The 19052-nt window shown below is 37.8% G+C and overlaps 1 protein-coding gene across 5 annotated transcripts in view; it reads left to right on the top strand.

Moving 5' to 3' along the window:
* Nucleotides 1–18470, top strand: part of CREM (cAMP responsive element modulator) — a 35853-nt gene extending 17383 nt beyond the window's left edge. For 2 of the 5 annotated variants that reach the window (XM_086615026.1, XM_086615024.1), the window contains 5 exons: nucleotides 212–303; nucleotides 444–589; nucleotides 7010–7195; nucleotides 15040–15196; nucleotides 16906–17350. In XM_086615026.1, the coding sequence (XP_086471152.1) occupies nucleotides 212–303; nucleotides 444–589; nucleotides 7010–7195; nucleotides 15040–15196; nucleotides 16906–17050 (726 nt within the window). In that variant the 3' untranslated portion in view covers nucleotides 17051–17350. Of the gene's footprint in view, nucleotides 1–211; nucleotides 304–443; nucleotides 590–7009; nucleotides 7196–10492; nucleotides 11093–15039; nucleotides 15197–16905 lie in introns of those variants that run through there. The other 3 variants (XM_086615025.1, XM_086615027.1, XM_009985972.2) reach the window with 3 other exon arrangements.
* Nucleotides 18471–19052: the final 582 nt, after the last annotated feature.

Below are 19052 nucleotides of genomic sequence, written 5' to 3'. Positions count from 1 at the left end.
TGTGATTTGCTTTGTAAAAAGAAGCCCAAGACCACATGATTAATGATAAATTAGTGCCCAAACTTCCTGTATGCAAACATGGAAGGAATTTTTTAAAATAATCTTTTACTCTGTTGCTTTTTATGCAATTAAAAAAAATAATCTTTTACTCTGTTGCTTTACTCTATATCTTTTTATGAAGTTAAAAATTTCAGAAACTTTGCTATTATAGGTACCATCAGTTGCAGATGAATCTGCAGAATCAAAAGGGATAACTGATTCTCAAAAACGTAGAGAAATACTTTCACGAAGGCCTTCATACCGGTAAGGACTTATTTTTGGTTTTGCTGATTTTTAAAGGCAGCTTATATGTTAGAGCAAAACTGTCTGATAAAGGCGAGTGACTTGAAATTCCATATCCATGAGAAAACTGAGTATATAAAATTGTTTACATTCATTTTCAGAAAAATTTTGAATGAACTCTCATCAGATGTTCCTGCAGTACCAAAGATTGAAGAAGAAGATAAGTCAGAAGATGAAGGAGCACCTTCTGGAATTTCTGCAATGGCCATGCCAACCAGCCTGTATCATACTAACACAGGGCAATACAGTATGTTTGCAAAGATACTATGTGATGTTGCAGAACATATATAGGAACAACTTTGTTTCTAAGAGTTCTGTAAGGAAGTAGAGATGTTGGATTTTGCTGAAGAAGAATGAGAGCTTCTGTATTTCTAAATAATTTAAATTTTTATATTTAATCTTTCCTCACATGGGCATTATAGACTTTTAGTCTGTTTCTTGTAATGTTTGTTGATTGATAGATTTAGTCCTTCTAGAACCCCTGAGCATTGAAAATGTGGACGTGAAGCTCAGGTGAAATGAAAAATGTGGACGCTTTTCTGTGAACGTTCAGTGTTACAAATCACTGTAGTTTTGAATTACTGTAATTTGCTATGTATTAGTGCTATTCATTACATGAAATAACAATTAATGAGTTAGATTTTTTTTTTAAGGTGTAAAGTTGGAGTATGAAATTCTTTCTTAACTTTGAATTTTCTTTCTTAAAAGAACAATGTCTCTTCCTCTCCAGTTGTCAAGTGTGAACACTTTAGCTGCAGAATTAACCTAAATTGGGATCTCCAACGTTTGATACTTCAACCAAACACAAGTTAAAAGTTAGATTCACAGTTCTGTCCTATAGATTTTTAATTTTTTTTTCTATTCCTGCATTTATGTTAAAAATGTTGCATAACTCGCTCCCCATAGCTTCTTTGGGCTTAGTCATATATCATCTAAGGTATGACTTTCTAATAACTCTTTTTTCAATTATATATTGGATAAAACTTCACTCCTACAGTTATTTTTTTTTCACGTCTTTTCATGTATTGTCACACTGAAATGCAGGTATTTTTGCTTTGGTGTAATGACAGGAAAATTGCTTAAGAAATGTGGTTTGTTTGTTGTTTTTTTTTCTGAAACAAGAGAACAGAGGAAGTCTGTTAAAACATTGCAACAGTATATAAAAGAGAATGGAATGGCTCTCTAGCTGTATTCTAGTCACCCTTAGAATTCTTCAGTTATTTTTAATTTATGCAACTAAAGTAATTATCAACTCTGAGCAAGCAGAATTCCTGGAATATAATCTACTCTTTCAGCATAGAAAGTGATTTTGTTTGGGCTCCTAGGCTGCTTTTCTTACCCATTCTGTGAGGTATAGACATAAATAAATGTCTACTTCATGATGTCCAGCACCTGGAGTGCTCTTTTTGGTGGACTTGTGGTCATGCTAAATGACAGTTAACTAGTACAGAATCTGGCAGATATCCTTGAGCAAATTAAATTATTTCATTTTTGAATTATAGGTCTGGTTTATGTTTAGTTTAAAAACAAATAATTTTTTACAGTTTCAAGGCTTAAAAAGAAGTGCTATAGTGTCTGTACTAGGCTCTAGTGAGCCTCCAAACCTTTAGGATTCCTAAGAAATTACATGGTTAGATTTTTCAGTTGTAGATTCCTCTAGTAAACCAGAGTTGTACTTTTACTAGCAACGTCTTGCAGGAGGTGATTCTTACTTCTTAATTGAGGATGTTTTAATTTGAACATAGCTATAAATCATAGTGACAAGGAAGCATATAAAAGAATAATGAAATTAAATTTTTACTTTCTTATTCACTCAAACATTTACTTTGGAAAAATCAAACAGAGAGCATCATAGAATCATAGGATGATATGGGTTGGAAGGGACCTTAAAGATCATCTGGTTCCAACCCCCCTGCCGTGGACAGGGACACCTTCCACTAGATCAGGTTGCCCAAAGCCTCATCCAGCCTGGCTTTGAACACTTCCAGGGATGGGACATCCACAACTTCTCTGCGCAACCTGTTCTAGTGCTTCACCACCCTCATACTGAAGAATTTCTTCCTTAGCTCTAATAAAAATCTACTCTCAGTTTAAATCCATTGCCCCTTGTCCTGTCACTACATGCCCTTACATTGTGCTTAAATTAAAAAAGTGCACAAAAATTTAATTAAATCTTAATTTAAATTTTGCTTTCACATGAGCCAAGCATAGAAAATTTCTGGTTTATGCAATTTTTTCTTTGAATAAGTCATATTCATAGCCTAAAACATGTGCTGTATATTTAAAGTAATTCAACTTGTTAAATAAATTTTTAAACATAATGAGGCATTGCTTCAGCATGCAATGTCAACCTGCATAGGCTCTGCTGGTTCTGGCTCAAAAACTTTTGTTTTGAGAGCTTTGTCTTCCTGGAAATGGTTTTTCTTACCCAATTTATTAGTTCATTAATTTGATTTGTTTGTTTGTTTTGTGGGTTGGTTGTTTTTTTTTTTTTTTAAGTTAAACTTTTTAAGGTAAGATATCACACATCTTTTGCTGCAATGAAGTCTGTGTGTTCCCTCTACTTCTGGTTAGGAAAAATTACATCAAAATCTTTCTTAGGATGGTGGTCATTACCCTTAAATTTATTGCTTGCCAGAAAAATTTGATTTCAAGTTGAATCCAAGTGGTAGCATGGATGGTCATCTCCTTGCGGTAGAGAGGATCTTAATTTGGAGTTTGCCAAAGAAAGCTTGAGTGTTGACTTTCTAGTCCTTACACATACAAGGAAGGTTGCGCATAAAGCTTGTACAGTGTCCCTGGCCGTGAAGAACTGGTCTTGCAGTGTCACTACAGCCATCTGTACTGTGTCCAGGTTTAAAACAGGTATCATATGTTACTACACTTGCTGATTCCATTTCTCTACTGTTCTCTCTGTTCCTGCATAGGAAAGGCAGTTTAGCTGAAAAGACAGTTTTGACTGTATAGTAGTGTCTGGATGTCTGGGATGACTATTTTTGGAAGAACTTGATACGTAAATTTTTCTGAAAAACGTATTTTTTTCTATTAGCAGAGTGATGGCTGTTCTTTGCTTTCTTTTACCAGCCAAAACTATATGTTGCCATGGTTTCCAAATATCTTTTTCCTCAGAACTTCTTGGATTTGGCTTATGGAATCAGACAGACTGACAGGCATGACCAGCTAGATAAAATGTCTTTCCCAGTTACCTCGATCAACGGGTGTGTTATCTTTCTGTGAGGGGAATGGATAGTTTTGCATAAGGCAGTATCTTGTCTGAGCCCCGTAGCCTGATCTGACTACAAACTTCCTCTGTTGACTGTAGTTCTGTCATGTTGGTTATTGAATACTGAAAAAAACCCCAACCTGGTTTGCCTCACCTGTGGTGGTGATCTAACTGCACAAGCGTTGTTTGTTCAGTTGGAGTCTGTGAATCAACCTCCCCCCCCCCCCCCAGCTTTGCCTGCTTGTGTATATCTTCTGGATGCAGGGGAAATGAAAACTACTAGCTCTTTTGCCACTTGTTTGGTTTGCTTGCTGTCTTACGACAGGTTTTTAGCAATTGGAGAGTTCTTTTGGGAAATCTTTTGGGAAAGACTAAATTTAGTTGCTTTTTCCAGTTTTGGAAGGGAGAGAAAGATCTGATTTTTCTGTATTAGAGCTGTTGATCATACGCAGAGAATGGTGTTAGTATCATATTCAGTCATCGCTAGAAGAGAAGATGCCAGTTACATACACCTGCATGACGCAGAACTCCAGGGACTGTCCAGGAAGCTCCTGTACTCTTTGTAGAGGGCGAAGTTGCCTGTAGAGCTCCAGCACAACAAAAGTCTGTGCAGTGATTGAGATCAGGACAGTGAATGGGGTGAGGGCGGTGTGGTGTTCTGGTAACCTGGCAGGAATTAATCCTATAAGGGAGAGAGTTACTGGAGTTAGTTCACTCTTGTTTAGAAAGTAATGGATTGTAATCTGAACGAATAATTGCAGGACAGCTATAATGTAATTGTTTACCATTTTTGATGCCGACTCTGAGACACGCAGAATTCAGCTGTGTATAACTCCTCTGGGAGGTAGAGGTGACAAATCCTACTGGGAAGCTCACATGCTGCTGGGAACTTGCTCTTGTCCTAGATCTCATGAAGAATAGAGGAGACAATGGTTTATTTTTCTTCCTTCTCTCTTCCACCCTGCCCCTAAATGGGGCACTTTCTGCTTTGGAGGCCAGACTGATGCAACATGTTGCTTGGTTTTTTGGACTCTCCTCCTCCTCCTCCTCCTTCACTCAATGCCTTATGAAGTCTGCCTGCAGCACCCAGCTAGTTCCTACGTTACATGTTCCCTGTTCTGAGGGTAGGACTTGGAGGTTTATCCTGAACCCTGTTCCAGTATTGTAGGTGGGACTCAGTGCTTCATTCAGCATGAGAGGAATTACTTGTTTTCCCCCAGAAGAAGCTAATTTAGCTGCTGAGATTTGGCCATTTTGGTAGATAACTCTACTACGCTCTCAAAAAATTAACTGAGCTTCTAGTAGTTAGTATTGTCATTAGTATTTCAGTGCTCTTTGAAGTGTTATTATCTGATGTTGCCCTTTCAAGATAACTTAACTATTGTTAAGACAGAGTTTTTGAAATCAGCTGTCTTCAGAACACATGAGTGTCTAACAAATCATGTACTCAGATAACCAGAGCTGAACCTTCCAGAATGTCATCAAATATTGTGAATCTGACAGTGAAATCAGAGAAGTTTGCAATCCTGAATCTATATTTATATGTGACTTGTTCTATTTAAGAGCATTTTAAATACAGTGACAATGACTGTAGTTTATATATCTCTTAGGGGAGGAAGAAGTCTGTTACTTCTTAGGAATTGGGTTCTCATCTAAAATTTCCAGGAGTATTTTAATTAACACAAGGGACATAGATTTGACAGGTGGAGCACTCGGTGGATAAGGAATTGGCTGGATAGTCAATGGCTCGATGTCTGGGTGGACACCAGTGACAAGTGGTGTCCCTCAGGGGTCTGCATTGGGACCAGTATTATTTAACATCTTTGTCGGTGATATGCGCAGTGGGATTGAGTGCACTCAGAAAGCTTGCGGATGACACCAAGCTGAGTGATGTGGTTGATACCTGAGAGAGAAGGGATGCCATCCAGAGGGACCTTGACAGGCTGGAGAGGTGGGCCCATGCAAACCTCATCAAGTTCAACAAGGCCAAGTGCAAGGTCCTACACATGGGTCAGAGCAATCCCAAGCACAAGTGCAGGCTGGGTGAAGAATGGATTGAGAGCAGCCCTGAGGAGAAGAACTTGGGGGTGTTGGTTGATGAGGAGCTCAATATAAGCTGGCAATGTGCACTTGCAGCCTAGAAAGCCAATTGAATCCTCAACCGCATCAAAAGAAGTGTGGCCAGCAGGTTGAGGGAGGTGATTCTGCCCCTCTACTTGACTCTCATGAAGACCCCACCTGGAGTACTGCATTCAAGTGTGGCGCTTCCAGCATAAGACAGACCTGGACCTGTTGGAGCGAGCCCAGAGGAGCACTATAAAGATGATCCAAGGGCTGGAGACAGGCTGAGAGTGCTGCAGAAGAGAAGGCTCCAGGGAAACCTTCTAGCAGCCTTCCAGTACTTGAAAAGGGTCTACAAGAAAGCTGGAGAGGGACTTTTTATCAGGGCGTGTAGTGATAGGACAAGGGGCAATGGATTTAAACTGAAAGAGGGGAGATTTAGATTAGATATAAGGAAGAAATTTTTCACTCAGAGGGTGGTGAGGCACTGGAACAGATTGGCCAGAAAAGTTGTAGATGCCCCATCCCTGGAAGTGTTCAAGGCCAGGTTGGATGAGGCTTTAAGCAGCCTGATCTAGTGGAAGGTGTCCTGGCCCATGGCAGGGGTGTTGGAACTGGATGATCTTTAAAGTCCCTTCCAACCCAAACCATTCTATGATATTTCTGCTTTTAACAAACACAATGCTAATTTCAAAAGGAATACACAATTATTAACCTCTCTAAGGAATTTGATTTTTACCTAAATATTTAATTATTGTGAGCAATACAGTATGATTTTTTTTCAATGAGGAAAGTATATGTGTATTTTTCATATTGCTGATTTCATGGGGGGAAAAACCCAACTTTATTCTGTTTCTCTTTTTGCTTAAGTATTGGACTATTTACAGCTTTATACAACTTGGAAAAACATCGTTGAGTTAGACTTTTTCACACTAAGGAAAGGATTGTGAGTGTCAGAAAACTCGCTATTCCTTTGTCTAGGTGTCTTGGTTTTTGTTTTGTGGGTTTCAATAAACATAGCGTTTCATTTATTTAATTATTAAATTTACATTAGTGTTTAAAACGACGATTCTCTGGCTAGGAGCTACTGTTTTTTTCTTTTTTTTTTCATTAAAACTATTTTAGGAGAGTTAATATTTCTGGAAGCATAGAGATAAAACACATGAAACATTGCTTTTTGTCTGCTACACTACTCAACAGGCTTTGTATTTGTGGAAATCAGTATTAGCATTGTTTAAGTTTTGTTGTGCAATTGATCTTTTAGCACGTATAGGACCAGGAGTCCTATCAAACAATGTTTAGTTTAAAATGGGAGATGTGCTTTTAAAAATGTGTTATGTCTCTCTCTGTTGTCTAAATCTTTTTTTTTTTCCTTATGTTTAGTTGCTATAGCTCAAGGTGGTGCAATCCAGATTTCTAATCCAGCCTCTGATGGTGTCCATGGACTACAGGCATTAACAATGACAAATTCAGGAGCTCCTCAGCCAGGTGCTACCATTGTGCAATATGCAGGACAATCACCTGATGGCACACAATTTTTTGTTCCTGGAAGCCAAGTTGTTGTTCAGGGTATGTTTTATAAGTCTACTGCATTTTAGTTTTTTCATATAAACCAATTTTTCTTAAAAGGCTTTTTATTTTGTGTTGACAATATTACACTTAAATATTTATGCTTAACTAGATGAAAGGCAGTCTTAGGAGGAGACTCGGTTCCTCTGCTCGGTAAAGCAGCTAATACTTTTGATTAAGAAAAGTTACGAGGAGGAAATAACAGTATAAAATCACTTCTGCTTTGAATTCCCTTGTCTAGACTTTGACTTACTTAATTGCAGTAAAGATGCTGTTACAGATTGAAACGAGATGCTGAGGCTGCGTCATATTTAATATATGAAACTAATTTGGTTTTTTTCAGCTGTTAATCAATCTTAATAAAATACAAGTTCTGAAGTTCTTTGGATATGTTTAGAGCGAAATTTTCTTGCAACTTATGACTCTTGTAGTTATTAGAAAGGAGATCCTTTACCGAAGCTAGTTTTCTCACAGAAGAACACTTTGTAGGTCCTATAAAATGCACAACATGTGAATTGAACTGTGAACAGAGAATTCTTGAACCTAACTGTAGTTTATGCAGGATTTTTTCCTTCCACTGTTCCCAGCCTTTTGGAAATGCTGAGGGAGATTGAGAACCAAAGGTATCTTGAATTCTTATTGATACCAGGGAAAGTAGGATTGAGGTTTGGGTTATGCTGAGGAAAAACTTGGAAAATGGGGAAGAGCTTTCTGTATGTAGACACTAAATTAATGGCTGCCATGGACGATATAGGGAATTTATTTTCCCTTTTTCCTATTTTTTTTTAATCGGTACAGAGAAGTAGGGAGAGGGGGCTGTAGGAATGCATTCTTCAGTCAAATCAACTATCTGAAGTAAAGCGTCAGAAGAGCTAGGAAGACTTTAGATATATATTCATGGAGTTGATGAGAGTCATTGACTAGACGTAGACACAGGTATCTGAGATAGTTGGTGAAGTCCAGGTTGAGGTCCTTTCTCCCCAGCCCCAATATGCATGTTTGAAATAAGTTCTGTCTTTAAGTGGCTGTTTCTCTCCCTTTGCTGTAAAGGAAACCCAGGATGTAAATAAAGCTAAATAGCTTGTAGATATCTGAACTTGTTGAGACAATGCTAAATAATGATACCAAATTTGAATTCTTCCATTGCCTCTGGTTAATTCTTCGCTGAAATACATTGTCCTTCCAAGACTTTTCAGAGGCATTTCAAGGAAGCTTTAAGACTATAATATGAAAAACCCTAAACCAAAATGTTAGTTTTCATCACACAGAGTGCTATTGTAAGTGCTATTCTTAGCAAAGCCTTAAGACCCAAATTTGGTTGTCCCCAGACAAATTTCCTACTCTGGTAAAGTGTGTTTTCTGGGTGTAAGTCTAATATCCTTTCTATACACGTGCATACACACCCTTAAATTAGAGGACTTTTCTGTCTCTCCGGGTTGACTGTAGTGTTTTGTATGTGTTGCTTTGATTCTTCAGAGCTTCAGGGTGGGGGGGAGTGTGGGCAGAGAGAGAGTAGCTCCTTAGTTATTTCCCAAAACCTCCTCAGCATGTGAAGCACAGAACATAGCGATTGTATCTGACAGCATTTCAGTCCTTGGGAATTTAATTTGGCTGACCTTCCTTTACAGACTTTTTGTTACAGGGTTGTCCTCTGATGGCGCTGTCCTCCAGCCTCCCTATTTGATCTCAGTGATGGGCTCAACTACTTGATGGTGTAGCCCATTAACTGTCTTGCCTATGATGAAAACTTTCAAAACATACTCAGAGACAGTTGCTGAATACCTGCTATATCTTGTTTCTGGAAGCTTCTAAATATTTTTAACTAAATTGATTTGTTCTCTGTCCACGCTCAGAGAAATTGGCTTCCTGGAGTTCTCTGTTCCTTTGGCCCAAACAAAAGCCAGTGCTTTAGTGATGCTCATAGATGTTGACACAAGAAAAATGCTACATAACAGGTACAGGGAAAAATACAAAGAGAATAGTAAGTGAGCTTGAACTCACAGATAATAAGAAGATAAAATATTTCAACTTAATATGCATGCTAGTGATACTGGAAAATCTTTTTAAAGAAAAATCTTTAATTAAAAAAAAAATATATAAAAAGAGTATGAAAGCACCTGAGGATGTTTATGATAATACAGATCTCTTTACGATAAAAATTGTGTATCGTCAACAAACCTGAGTTATTCAGCATGGAGTGAGACAATGGAATTAGTTGGATATACAAGTGTCTAATATGTCCTTACTACAGGTCATCTTGCCTGTGCTAAAAGGTCTGTAGGAATATAGTTTATGAACATTTGTCGTTTATATACGCTTTGTAGTTGACTGTTCACCTAATATTGTGATAGCACAGGTTATAATAGGAAAGCAACATTCTGCTTGGTAAACTTTCCACTTATGTATGTTTTTAGAATGATTTTGTGTAGACAGCATATACATTTTATTTGTAATAATCATAGAAGTAAAAGAAAGAAAAAGAAAAATATAACAAATATCAGTCTTAGGGCAGAAAAGATCTGTTTCAGAATCTTTCAGATAGCATATGTATTTGTATTTTTTCTGAAGAATTTGTTGAGAATCTCATGTAATAATGGGTAGCATCACATAAACCCTGTACTTGATATTTCCTGGTAACCTGTGGTGCGGAAAAACGGTTAGTATAAAAGCGACAAAGGTGTTGATCCAATGGAGTGATATTTAATTTGCTACAAGTTTATAATCATAGGCAAAATAAGAGGCGGTTCTGATGTCCTGGCAATTTCCTTATACAGATTAAGGGTTTTTTTCTAGCTGAAGCAGAAGAAAGTGTTTAATTATTAGTGAAAATGAGAGTGATATCAAAAATAATTAGCTTGGGATCTATGTGTGTTTTCATAATTTGGTCAGTGACATGAACAATGGTATTTCAGAGATCTGTAGCTTGAATTTTTTGCATGCTGCAGTTCTGGTCATCAATTCAAGTGATCCTGAAGTGGTCATGTAATCACAGGGTGCTTCTTTTTTGCATTGATGCTTCTTTTATTGCTGTCCTTAGCATAGTTTCACACTTGATCAATTACCAGTCTGACTTTGTTTGTTACAGACAAAGGCCTTAGAAGTTTGCTGTGCCCTACATACAGACGGGTGCCTGGACTGGTCTGAAACTAATTTAATTTAAATTAATGTAAATAAAGAGTAACTCCCTTAGAGCTGAGATTTTTTTATTTTTTAAAAGGAGGGAAGTGGGAAGAGGTAGCCCTTTCCAGCGTTACTGTTCTGCCTGTTGCAGCACCTGAAATCACTAGTTTTTAACTGAAATTAAATGAGTGGGTTGTGGGTTCCTGCCCACTGCAAGGAGCTTTAGCCTTTCATTTACCCATTTGTTACAGCTTATTAAGCTTTCCTGTCTTGCACGTCTGTCCAACAGAGCGCTCTGCCTCTTAGTGGAACTGCTCCAATCAAAACAATTGCAAGTCTTTTTAAAATTTCCCTGTTTTCTATCCAATCATGACTTTATTGTTCTGATTCATTCATGAATTCTAGAGCCGTGTTTTAATTTCTGTCAGTGCTGTGCATTTTCACGTTTTGCTTTGCAGCCAGCTTGTGGTGAGTGCTTTCTGTAGCTTTATGAATAATTCAGGGAAAAAGAACAAAGGCAGGCATATAGAAATATGGAAGAGGAAGGAAAAAAAGATTTACTGGAAAAGTTCTTTGGGCTGCAGTTTCAGTGAGCTGTTCCAGTGACAGCATATTAATGACAGTGGTAAGCAAGTGAGGTCACTGTGATGTCAGTGCTCTTGCTTGTAATCCTGCACATGCTTGCTAGTTTGGAACAGTTCATGCTGAGCTCTGACAGAGGAACAGTAGAATCGTGTGTGCAGAAGCTGATCATGGCTGTAACAGGAGATGAAACAGGTAAAAATTTTATTAGTCTGTTACATGATGTTTTTGCATGTTTAAGCAGTGCTTAGTTGGTATTTGTGACACTTTCTTTTGAACTTGTTGCTGTAACTCATCTTTCAAAACTGGTACAAATAGCTTCTGGTTATGTCTGGTCAGTGCAAGATTTCAGGGCAATTTTAACAGCTTCATTTGCGGGGGGGGGTGGGTAGAAAATCACTGTTAGTGCATGAGTTCTTGCACAGATTGATCCTGATAACTCTTTAGTATTTGATGCACAATTGTGCTGAAAAATCCACCATTCTACTTTTAAATCCTTCATTATTGTGGACATAGTAATATGTTACTATGTTTATAATTGGTTTTTATTTTGTACAAATGACACTGCTTTTTTGTTTAGCAACAAACAGTTCAGATTTGCTAGCTAAAATAGGCTTAAGTATAGCTGTGAGAGAAAGGTGTGCATTGGCTCAGTAGTGTGAATAAACCCTACACTTTCCTTATTATAGAAAATACTGAACACAAATTTGAGAAAGCAGCAATTTTAAATACTGTAATGCCTGCTTGTTTTCTCCTCTACTGTTAAAATGGTCTGTTCCTCAGCTAATTGAGTTCAAAAGGCTGACGTCATTAGATTTCCTGGAATCGTATTGCACTAGGGAACTGGAAAAGTTAAACTCCAAACAAGATACACATTGACGTCAGCTCCAAGTCATGCTGCGATTTAGTCAGTTCCTTTCTGCTTCGTCAATTGCCTCCGGCAGGTCTGTAGTGTTAACCAGTTCGCACCCGGCACCTACGTGCTGCTGCTCTTTGCTGATACATACTGTTTCATTAATCCAAAAATCCAAAGATAAGTATCTTCTCGAAGTCCGTGGTTTGTTTTCTTTTCGTGCTCAGAGAAATAATGATTCGTGCCTTGTTTAGCCAGTTTACTGGTGAAGTTGAAACCCCTTTGATAATCAAGTCCCGTCATTATGGCTCACAGAAGCGGGGGAATAGACATTCTAATACACAGCATGCGTCAGGCTTTTTTTCTCCTGGATAGTCACTGAAAGAACTCAAGTGCAGGGGTGCTCTCTAGTGTTCAGCAAGTTACTTCTTCCAAGAACCTGCTGGTACAAGGTGGTTGATTTTTTTTTTTTTTAATTATTTATTTTTTCGATTTTTTTTTTTTTTTTTTTTAAATTTCTCAAGAGCTTTATTTACAAGCTTAGTTGTACTCTTGCAAATGTGGTTTGGGGTTTTGGTGGATTTTTTTTTTTTGTCTTCCTGTTAATAATTTCCTTTTTGTAAGTCTCAACTCAAAGCTTCAGGTTTTCGGTGACTGTTTACTCCCTTGCAGGATTTTACTCCCTTTAAGGAGAAACGAAAAAACAGATGACCTGGGGCAATGTGTTAGGAAATAGGCCATCTCGAGGTTTGTTGCTTTGTTAACAGTCTCAGTCCTACTTCTGATATGTTAGGAATGACTTTAAACCTCCATGGACTTTCATTAGAAACGACCATAGAGGTTTGTCAGTGTGGGTCAAGGTGCATGGGATTTTTGTCTCAGATGCTGGAATGGAAGGTGCCCTTCTCTGTAATGTGTAGATACGTTAATAGACTTAAACAATGAATTTTTTCAAGGATATTTTATCCCCCACTGCTTAAAGCCAGTTTGATCTTTCCTGATGTATTTTTCAGGGCAAATAGTATGTTACTGTAACTTTTTGAGATACTGGAAAAAAGTTTTGCAGACTTGAAAATAATTGACTTGCAATAATATATCATAAAGCACATATTACTGCACAACTAGAAGATACTTTGTCAATGCTGTGTTATTTGTTTGTTTGTTTTAACTGCAGTGTCTGGGTTCACAAGCTCTGTACTGCAAAATGGTTATTTGTCTTTGTTAACCAGGCCAGTAGGTTTATAAGTGAGCCAACTGTTGGGCAGGGACAGACACTGCTGGAACCTGGTCAAACTATCCATGCAACATGTTGTTACTTACAGTGGTGTTTGCTGATCCCTGCTGAGATAGGGACTTACTTTTGTTAAGCCATGTTGCAGATACATAATCACACTGAGTCTTCTTAACAGCAACAGTAAGCCCTGTTAGCAAACATCTGAGTGTAAAGACAACCAAGTAGTTGGTCTTGTCAGGCTGAGGTGACCTCGGTATGGATCTTTCCCTGTGACTTAATCTACAAAATGATTCACTTGGATTTCTAATTCATTGTAGCTAATGCAAACTAAGATAACGTCTTTTTTTACCTAGTGATGAGAGAAAAAGGTGGCTCTTACCATAGAGTCTATAAAATGTATGTAATGTGGCCAGCATAAAGGTGATCCTGAAGACCTTCTGAAATTCAATTTTTATAAAGAGTGAGATGAAGTGTCATCCTAGTGACATAACTGGGACTACTAACAGACGTGGAGAACTTAAGGAAAGGATTAAGTAATTCTGTGGCAGATATACAAGAAGACCAAGCCCTGTGTTCATGGTGGCTGCCTGTTAGTGCTCACAGGGCTGTCCAGGGTTGATTTCTCTATCCCTCCCCATCCTCAGGGGATTACCCATAACCCAGGTCAGTTCACTGGTCCAGTTTGTCTTGTAAATCCACAAACATTTTTACCAGGAGGACTGAGGTCGGAGGGAGATGTAAAGTGTTTAAGCTAATAATGATTTCAGGACATGACTGGAATTGTAGTCTAAACACAACTTGATCCTATTTTTTGTATTTAATTAGTGAAGTACCTGCATGAACTTAATAAGAAAAATAGCAATTTTTTTATTAAATTCAGATTTTGATTTGTTTTTTTCCCCTTTGTAGTTGACTGATACCTCTTTACTGTTCTACCTGTCAGCCTCCCCAAAGTGTTTTTTTTCTACATTTTATTTTTCCAAGTTAAGTTTTTCCATTATTTGAATATTGCTTTAAAGAATTAAAGTATGAATTGAGTATAATGTAACAGCCCCTGAATTTTCATATTTTATATTAAATTGCTTTAATGAAAAAAATTGAAGTTTTGTTCTGTGATAATATAAAATATTTATGGAAAGGAATTCCCCCTCGTGCCCCCATGTCACACAAGACACAAGTACTTCGGACTTTCACAGTGTGTTGAAGTTGGGGTACATCATGTAGGAACAAAGTACCTCAGGAACAGAGAAATGTGTTGAGACTATCAGAAAGGTGTTGGTTCCAAATAACACGTCAGATTTCACACCTATATTTAGCTTGGGGAGAGCTCAAAATTGGCAGGCTCAGGAACTGAATCTGAACTTCTGCACCCTGATTTACTGTGTAACCACACCCCTGCCTGTGCAACCACGCTACCTGCTCTTGCCTGCTAATGCTGCAGCATCCTATCTGTGGTCCTCTTGCTCAAGGACCATACTCATGTTCACCATGAGCATTTAGCTGTTCTGCATCATTTTGGCAACAGCAGCTCTTGCTGGTTTTCCAAGGATTGCCAAGCTGCTGCTGTAAAGGGAGGAGAGGCTGTAAGGCTAGTACTGTTGCTATCACAGGGAAGGGGGAGAAAATTGACTCCTCAAGCAAGTTGACTCCTGAAGCCGCTGTTACAGGACAGGGGTAGCATAAACCTCAGTGGCTGTAACAGCAGGACCATCTTTTTGTGGGATTATGCAAACAGGAAGTAAGTGTGGATGCTCTGACGGTGTTTCTCAAAAAGCTTTCCCCATGTTGTCTGAAAAGGGCCATGTGGAAACTTTCACAGGCTTCAGTCTGGCTTGCTGGTGGGGCCACATGCTAGAGCAATTTAGATAACTTATTTTATGGTGTGGAAATAAACACTAGTAAGATAACAACTATAGTTGTGACATTATAGGCCTGTGAAATATTTTATGTAGTAGAGATCCTGGATAACTTATCAACAGAAATCTGTTATTCTCAGAGAGACTTTTGCATGGGTTTTTTTTGCCATAAAGTTTAAAATGTGATTCTTTTATACAGCTGCCACTGCAGACATGCCAGCTTACCAGCTTCGAACTCCCACTACTACCTTACCTCAGGGAGTGGTCATGGCAGCCTCACCAGGGACTTTGCATAGCCCTCAGCAAATGGCAGAAGAGGCAACACGCAAGAGAGAGCTGAGACTTATGAAAAATAGGTAAGACTATGTAACAAGTAATAGTGAATGTTGCAAAAAAAACCCCAAACATTCTAATGAAGTCATGAGCGCTGCCTTTGATTGACAAAGGGAAGGTAAATTCTTTGTCAGTCATCCCACATCCTTATAGTGTTGATGAGTACTGACTGTTAACTCTGGAAAGTTAGAGTATCACCATGGATTTTTAGTTCTAAAATATTATGATAATTCAGAAATCAGTACTAGTGTTGTCCCTTTCTGAGAATTTTTGTGATGATCTGGAGATATACTTATTGTTGAATGTTTTTTTATTTTTTTTTCCCTTACTGACAGTAAAATGACCAGTATGGGTTTGTTCATCTTGAAACATCCCAGCAAAGAATTGGTTAGGAAAATATCTGAGGATCTCATTAGCAGCTGTCCATTATTGATGCTGTGAAGAGGACTTATTCTAGGATGGAATGATAATTATAGACTTTTCTAAATACCCGGCTACTGGGATAAGTTGTTGTGCAGTGCCCCTGTCATTCTGTGAGGCATTTTCTGTGAGGTGGCTGTATATTTTTTAATTAGTTGACATGGACTTGACTGTATGCTGTAAATGCCAGTCTTTCTCTCTGCATTCTTCTTGCTAGTCTTAGGGGACTCTTTTTTTTTTTTTTTTTTTTTTTTTTTTTTTAAAAGGAAAGCCACTGCTATCAATGGCAGTTAGATTCATGGAAGAAATAGTCTGCTATGCAGATCTCGAGTACGTTGAATAGCCACTTGCTTTATGATTGAATTCATGGTATTGCTTTGCTCTCATGCCTGTCCTTTATTTAAAATTACTCATGAGGGTTGCGGCATTGTTGTGCTTCCTTTTGTTTCTTCTCTCTTCAGTTTTAAAACTAGCATCTGTGCTCTCTCTCATGTGTCTTGCTGGAAAGTTACACTCTCATAATTTGAGAATTTATCATGTTCCGAGATGTTAAAGGAGTGAATTCCCAGTACTTCTAAAATTTCTTCTGGAGTCGAATGCTTGTTCAGTCACATGCTCCTGAAAATACTACCCAAAGTGTTTAGCTTGACTATAACAGAATTCTGAGCAGAGCTATGAGAATGGCTCCAGGCTGCCATTTGCCAGCAACAAAAAAGTCCTCAGATGTATGTGACTGAAATGTGCCCAGGTGGACAGTTCTAAAATGCTAATAAATTGTATTTGTTTGGATTTAAATTTTACTGTAGATTGTTGAATTAAGGTAAAAAAATTACAGCAGGTTGTAAGCTTGGCATCTTGCTTTTTATCTGAAGAGAGTAGTGTTATGCTTGTATTTTCTGAAAGTAAATCCTTTAGCTTTTGTTTTAAGATTTTGATTGCAGAAGATACTACTCCTGATAAACACACAAAATGGAATGTGACTGGTAGAAGTGCTGTTTTCAGTCTTAATGTTTAGTACTGCTCAGATCAATACGTTTTCATTTACTCACTGTTTTTCTCAGTTCCTCTGTGTATTAATTCCATCTTTGTAATTGTTGATGCTGAATTTGTTTCAAGTTTGAGTTGTTTTGAATTGTATTTTAACCATGTTATTGCTTTTGGCTGTTATCTGCTGTTCTGTTTGTGCAATCCAACAGTTGATGGTGGTTGTTGTTGTTATTGTGGAACTGCAGGGATTGCAGGTAATTTCATTTATCCAGTCTTTGCCGTATTGTGGCTGTTCCTGTAGTCATTTGCCTTGTATTGGTTACAGGGAAGCTGCCAGAGAATGTCGCAGAAAGAAGAAAGAATATGTCAAATGTCTTGAAAATCGTGTGGCTGTGCTTGAAAACCAAAACAAGACTCTCATTGAGGAACTCAAGGCCCTCAAAGATCTTTATTGTCATAAAGCAGAATAACTGTCTTTCATTTGGACCTTGTTTATTATGAACCTTTAATCAAGGCATGAGAGGAAGCAATTCTACAGATTGCCATATGAACTTGAGAAAGAGACACTTGAGGCCCTTGTGGAACCCAGTTTTGCTTAGTGTTTTCAGACTGATTTGGGAGATATTGCAAAATTTGGAATCCTATCCTAGTCTCCATACTCTGCTGAGCTTTCTAATGGCATGCAAATGGCTTTTTTGTTTGCACTTTTTACTTCTGCTTTTTGCAGGGAAGCTGCTAAAGAATGTCGACGTCGGAAGAAAGAATATATACAGTGTCTGGAGAGTCGTGTTGCAGTGCTAGAAGTTCAGAACAAGAAACTTATAGAGGAGCTTGAAACCCTAAAACACATTTCCTCTTCCAAAACAGATTAGTAAAATTATTTATTATACTGTGAACTGACTAAAATATGTCTGATTGCTTTATAAGGCAATACATAGCCAACATGAATTATGCCTTTCTCTGTGTCATTTATATTATATTCCAACTTTTAACATTCCTGAAATGCTTTCCTGCTTTTTGTCAATTTGTAGCTAATTTCAGGTTTTTCATGCGCCTCCCTTCCATCTCCCAAGGAGCCAAATGTTAAAAAACTGTAAGAAAGTAAAAAAGCATGTAATTTCTAAGAGCTGTTTCTTTGCCATGTATTTGCATACTACTTTATACATGTTACTGAGTGTCCTGCACATATGACATATTTTACAATTGTTTTAGATGAATCATAAAGATAATGCGTCCAGTAATACAAGAAAATCAAACAACCTAAGGTATCTCAGGAAAGAGTTTATAAAAGAATGTTATGATTACATATATGTACTAGCATACTAGTCTACAGATGATTTTATGGCATATTTTTATATTAGTTGCTTTGTGGAAAAAAAGTATTGTATTGCTGTCACTGACTGCCATGGTTAAAGATAGTTTTTAATAGAACCCTCTTGTTTAACTTGTGTAGTGTCTGATTTCCTTCAAACATCTGGTTATTTGAGATGCTTTAAAACCCATGAATATCTGGAGGAAGACAAAGGGGAAAAGCGTACCTAAACTTGTGACATGATGTTAAGTATATTGTAAACACCTGAAACAAGCTGCTATTTACTTGAATTTTCTTTAGTCTGTAGAATGTTTGATTTATTAGAGGTCTATATATCAAAATTCAATCTTGCATCCTGAATACTTCGTGTTCTAGATTCTGGACAGTGGTAGACAGTTGCCTGTTGCAAAGGCTGATGGTGTAGTTTCACACTTTCTGCAAAGTACTGAGAGGAAGTAAAGGGGACTTAAGGAAGCTTTCCAATAAACAGTAGCTATCTGCTGATTCAGAGGGTTCCAGAATTAGCCTATAGGTAAGAGCTGAAAATTTTTAAAAATAAACCCATGCTTAAACCACATTGAAGTTCAGATACATGCAGTACATGCAAACTTTCCATTGTGCTTTGAAAGAAAATAGTGCTTCTGCAAAATTGCTTCTTGATATTTCTTTAATTCAGGAAGGAGCTAACTGACTGTTGGCCAGTACAGTCTGTGAGCAGAGCATTCCGGAGCTTTACTGGTGATTTGGTTCCTACTGAACTGGCTTTACTGGGGAGAGTGTGTATGTCTGGAGGAGGGGAGGGATGGAATCATACTATTGCTGAAGTCACTGATACTTTTTGACTTAATTTAGACTGAATTCACATTTAACCCAATCTTCACTCTCACACTGTTGGGGTGGGGGTTGGGGAGTGTGTGTGTGCACATTTATTATTTTCTTTTTTTTTTTTAAAATCTGCATTTTTTAACCTTTCCTGAATTACTTGAAATACAGAGGATGACTTTCTTGAATCTTTTGAAAGGTACCTAAGTGAGACCATTTGTAAGAAGAGACAATATCTCTCACTTCCCACAGCCACATCAGTTGATTTTAAAAAGGTAACAGGCTGCCTTTTGGACCCACAGACTCTGCTTCAGGTCTGGAACAAAAGTACAGCAAAC

This window comes from Tauraco erythrolophus, chromosome 7 (assembly GCF_009769465.1).
Source record: "Tauraco erythrolophus isolate bTauEry1 chromosome 7, bTauEry1.pri, whole genome shotgun sequence".
NCBI lineage: Eukaryota > Metazoa > Chordata > Aves > Musophagiformes > Musophagidae > Tauraco > Tauraco erythrolophus.
The sequence above is the reverse complement of the archived record's forward strand: the minus strand, read 5'-3'. Positions and strand labels throughout refer to the sequence as shown.